Source organism: Cystoisospora suis (genome assembly GCF_002600585.1).
Source record: "Cystoisospora suis strain Wien I chromosome Unknown contig_5852, whole genome shotgun sequence".
NCBI lineage: Eukaryota > Apicomplexa > Conoidasida > Eucoccidiorida > Sarcocystidae > Cystoisospora > Cystoisospora suis.
In genome coordinates this window covers 789-5,069 of record NW_027158641.1, presented here as the reverse complement: position 1 = coordinate 5,069, position 4,281 = coordinate 789, and the positions used below count along the sequence as shown (strand labels likewise).

General features: G+C 42.6%; 2 protein-coding genes across 2 annotated transcripts; one reads left to right on the top strand and one right to left on the bottom strand.

Moving 5' to 3' along the window:
• Positions 1-241: 241 nt before the first annotated feature.
• On the bottom strand, positions 242-3,999 carry CSUI_009651 (uncharacterized protein; the record flags this gene model as incomplete). The annotated part of the gene is made up of 2 exons (XM_068069763.1): positions 3,340-3,999; positions 242-2,695 (listed from the first exon to the last, which is right to left on the bottom strand). Coding segments are annotated over exons 1-2 (2,970 nt in total), but the record flags the coding sequence as incomplete, so codon positions are not given.
• CSUI_009652 (uncharacterized protein) lies at positions 1,010-2,490 on the top strand (the record flags this gene model as incomplete). Its single annotated transcript, XM_068069764.1, has 2 exons — positions 1,010-1,105; positions 2,395-2,490. Coding segments are annotated over 2 exons (189 nt in total), but the record flags the coding sequence as incomplete, so codon positions are not given.
• Positions 4,000-4,281: the final 282 nt, after the last annotated feature.

Sequence of the window (4,281 nt, the reverse complement as noted above, 5' to 3'; positions counted from 1 at the left end):
CTCTCTCTCTCTCTGTCTTTCATTCTCTTCAAAAGACTCCCTACGAACACACATATACACTACAACTCTTGTATAGACTTGAAGTATTTTCGATCTACCTACACATCACACATATAGAGAGAGCTAGAGATATATATATATATATATNNGGTAGCAAAGATGAAGTAGTAGTGGCTGTATTTGCGAGAGGAAGCTTCTTTCATTCTGTGTTTGTCCTTCTTTTTCTTTCTCCAACACACCATGAGTTTTGTTGAAGAAAAGAGGTGAGAAGATTTAGACCTTTAGAGGAAGCGAAATATCCGACGTGACTTGCGTCATCGAGAACAACGATTCTATATCGGTGCAGGTGTACATACACCCAAAATTCTTCAACTAATCTTCTCATAGCCCAGTTTCGCCATCTTAGCGCTTCTTCTTCTTCTTTCTCATGCAGAAGCTTCATCTTCACGCTCTCTTGTACTCTACGGTCTTTTCTTCTCCATATAGAAGGACAGTTCCAGAGATAGTCGTCTGCAGTCCGTCTTTTCTTCTCTTCTTCTTCTTCCTCTCTCTCTGCGGTCTCTTCCTTCACCACTTGGTCTGTAGAGCCCTGACAGATCTCTGTATGGTCACCCGTACCTTCTCCATGTTCTTTTTCTTTCTCTTTCTCTTCTTTTTCTTTCTTTATCTTCATCTTCTTCTTCTCTTCGTTCGCTTCTTTCTCTCGTAGTCTTTGAAGACGCCGTCTCCGTTGCCCCGTGGCATTTGTTCCACTCCATCCTAATCTTTTCTTCTTCTTTTTCTTCCTGCCTTCTGTCGAAGAAGGTTCTCCGCGGATATCTTTCTTCTCTTCTTTCTCTTGCGAACCTCCTCTCACTTCTAATTCTTCCTCTTTATCTTCTTCTATTTCTCTAGACGCGGAGCTGCTTTTGCCATTCAGAGACCTCTTTGGACGGAGAACCTCTGAGAGATGAGGAGATTTCGCCTGCTTGTCTCTATCTTCTTTTTCTTCTTCTTCTTCTTCTATCAGGCAGGGCTGAGATATCGCCTGTCCCTCACCCATCAAAGAAGAAGAAGAAGAGTGGCGGAGATGAAGAACAAGATCATCTGACTGCATGCTGTCCTTGTATCTATCTTCATAAATCCTTTCTTCTTCTTCTTCTCCTTTCTGTACTTTACCTTTTCTTTCTACTTCTTCTTCTTTCTGTACTTTACCTTTTCTTTCTTCTTCTTCTTCTTTGTGTGTCATGTAAGACTCCTCTAGATTCTCCTCGAACGTGACTATGGCAGCACCTTCTATTTGCTTCCTTTCTTTCTTCTTCTTCTTCTTTCTCTTCTTTACTTTCCTTTTCTTCCTCTCGATCCTTCTCCTCAGTAGCAAAGACAGCCGGTCCCATGAGGTATTCCGTGAAGAGTAGGTACCCTTCCTCTTCTTCTCCTCTACGACCCCCTCTGTATTCTTATCACTCCTCTCCCTCTTTGCTTTATTCTCTAAAGCTTTCTTTTCTCCATTGAATCTCATCGATTTTCTTCTTCTCTCCACCATCATCCGCCTTCTCTCGTCCTCCTCTTCCCCGTCTGACCACTTCTCTCCCTCCGCATGCACATGGCTAGTTGTCGAGAAAAATCTTCTTCTTTTGCTCTCAGGTTCTTCTTTTTCTTCTTCCACGAACCTTACCACTTCTCTTTCTTTCTCTTCTTCTCCTTTGCCGCTTGCTTGGAGGGATTTTTCGATTCTTGTGCTAGGAACGCTTTGCATGCCAGCTATCTTGTCGGGTGTATGTACAGTTGATCTTCCTCCTGATAGCTCTACTTTAGGGCCTTCTTTCTCTCTCTGTATCTCTCTGTTCATGTTCTTCTTTTCTCCGAGAAGAGAGACGGGTAGTACTCTGAAGTGAGAAACGGATGAAGAGAAGGAAGAAAGAGAGGAAGAGATCACAAGACCTCTCTCTTTCTCTCTCTTTTCCCCTTCTTTCGTAAATGAATCAAGATCAGATAGCTCTTGAGACAAAAGTCCATCTGAAGAAGTATCCTGTTCTCCTCCTCTCCGTGAAGTTTGTGTTTCTTTCTCTTTCTCGACAAAATTACAGGGTGAATTTCCAAGACAGATATCCCCTTCTGGAGCATGATGTCCGTGTACACCAGACGAAGAACAGCACGATCTTCCAGGTGTATATACACCTCCCTTTACTGTCACTCCACCATTAGGTGTACATACACCCGAAGTGTGTTGCCCGTCCTCAGGTGTACATCCATCTCCTCCTTTCACTCCATCACGAGGTGTATATACATGTTGTCGTGAATCACACAGAAGTTTTCTCTCAGGTGGATTTGCGCTGCATTTGAATGGCTTCTTTTCGGGTTGATCAGAGCATGGCATGTCGCTTTTTCTTGATATCTCTGGTGTGTTCACAGCGTTCAAGAAAGAAGGAGAATCTTCTTTTCTTTCTTGTTTCTTTTCTTCTCTTCGACCTGACGATGAGAATGAGGAAGCTTTCGATGGTGAATGAACAAGCGAAGAAACCTTTTCATCGTCAGAAATAGAACAAGAAAGAGAAGAAGAAGAAGCATTCTTATAGTGTGCATCTAAGCACTTCGTCTTAAGTGCACACCAATGATCGAAGAGCTGCTCTAATCCTGAGAAGACGGAGATCTTCGCATCGATAGAGAAGGTCTTCGCGAGACTCGTTGCATGCCGAGAAGCCTCCTGATTGATCTAGAAACAAAGAAGAAGACAAAAGAAAACCGAGAAGCCATACAGACAAGATCTGTAGAGACACCCCACTCTCGGGGCTCAGACGGAGATTTGGCATAGGGCAAGAAGAAAAAGAGAAATAACAGACGAAGTAAAGAAGAGAGAGAGAGACACAAAGAGAGAGAATCTCTTGAGAGACAGAGAGAGAGAGAGAAAGACAGAAAGAAAGAGAGAGAAACGGAGTATGAAGGTTCTAGCGATAACTTCATTCTTGTGTTGATAAAAGAAAGCGAAGAAGAATAGAGAGAGGGAGAGAAGTTGTTTGAATCGACATACACCCCCACGTCCGATGGATGAAAGAAGCACCTGCATGTCTCTTTCTTATATCGTTACTACTGGAGAAATGTTGCTATCTTTCTTCTTCTTCTTCGTCCTCCTCTTCAGGAAAAGTAAAGCTCTTTCCAATACCCTTTCTTTCTCTCCTCCTTCCTCTTCTCTCCTACACAGCACATGTCTCTTCTTCTCAACTCTTTCTTTCTTTCTTTCTAACTCTTTCTTTCACAACTTAGACGGAGACTGGATTTGTTATCGCCTTCTAGAATGCGACTTGTCGAGAAGGAGAGAAGAAGATCGAGAGGAGTAAATCGATGCTTTCATAAACTTACGGTAACGAGGTGAATGTGTGAGATGCCTAGAGAAGACAAGAGCATAGGAAGGCGAAGAACTGGATCTTCAGAAAAGACCAGTGCATGCGATAAAAGAGGAGTGAATTTTCTTCTTCTTCTTCCTCTAAGAAAGTCAAGTCTTTTGGATAAGCGACGCCGAAGGTCTTCTACTTGCCGCTCTGCAGCCCGCCAGAAAGAGAGAGGGGAAAAAGAGTGAGTAAAAGAGACCTTTCCCTCTTCAAGCGAAGGATGAGGAACACGAAAGAACGAAGAAGAGGATGGAGAGGAAGAAGCAGAAGAACGACATCGAGAGGAAGAAGAGGAAGAAGAAGAAAGAGAAGGTGTGTGTATCGGTGTTGTTGCATGTTCGAGCACAGAGAGATTTCTGAGCTGAGTGAGGTTAGGAGAGCAGCAAGCTAATCGAGGTGAAGTGAAACACCATCTCTCTTCTTCTTCTTCTTTCTTATTCTCCTGTCTTGAGAGAAGCCTAGCGCGAGACTTGGAAAGAGAATCCATCTTTCCTTCTCCTTCTCCTTCTAACGAAGAAGAGATAAAAGAAGAAGAAGAAGAAAGTGAGATATCAACAGTGAGGGGAGAGAGAGCAGGCAGCTTCTTCTCCTTCTTCTTTATCTTAACTTTCTTCTTCTGAAAAAGAAGTCTTCTGAAGAAAAGACAAACCCCATCCAGAGAAAGAAGAAGACAGACTGAGACAAGGTATCAACTCAGCAGCCCAGACTCCGAGCAAGAAAGAAAAAGAAAGAAAGAAAGAAAGAAAGAGTGAGAAAGAGTGAGAAAGAAAGAGTGAAGAAAGTGAAGGGAACATGATAAGACAGATGTTTCCTTTCTTTCTTATCATATTCCCTTTCTTAGCAAAGATAGACAAAGAAAAAGAAGAAGAAGAGCAATCATTGCATAAAGAGAAGAAAGAAGAAGACAAGAGAA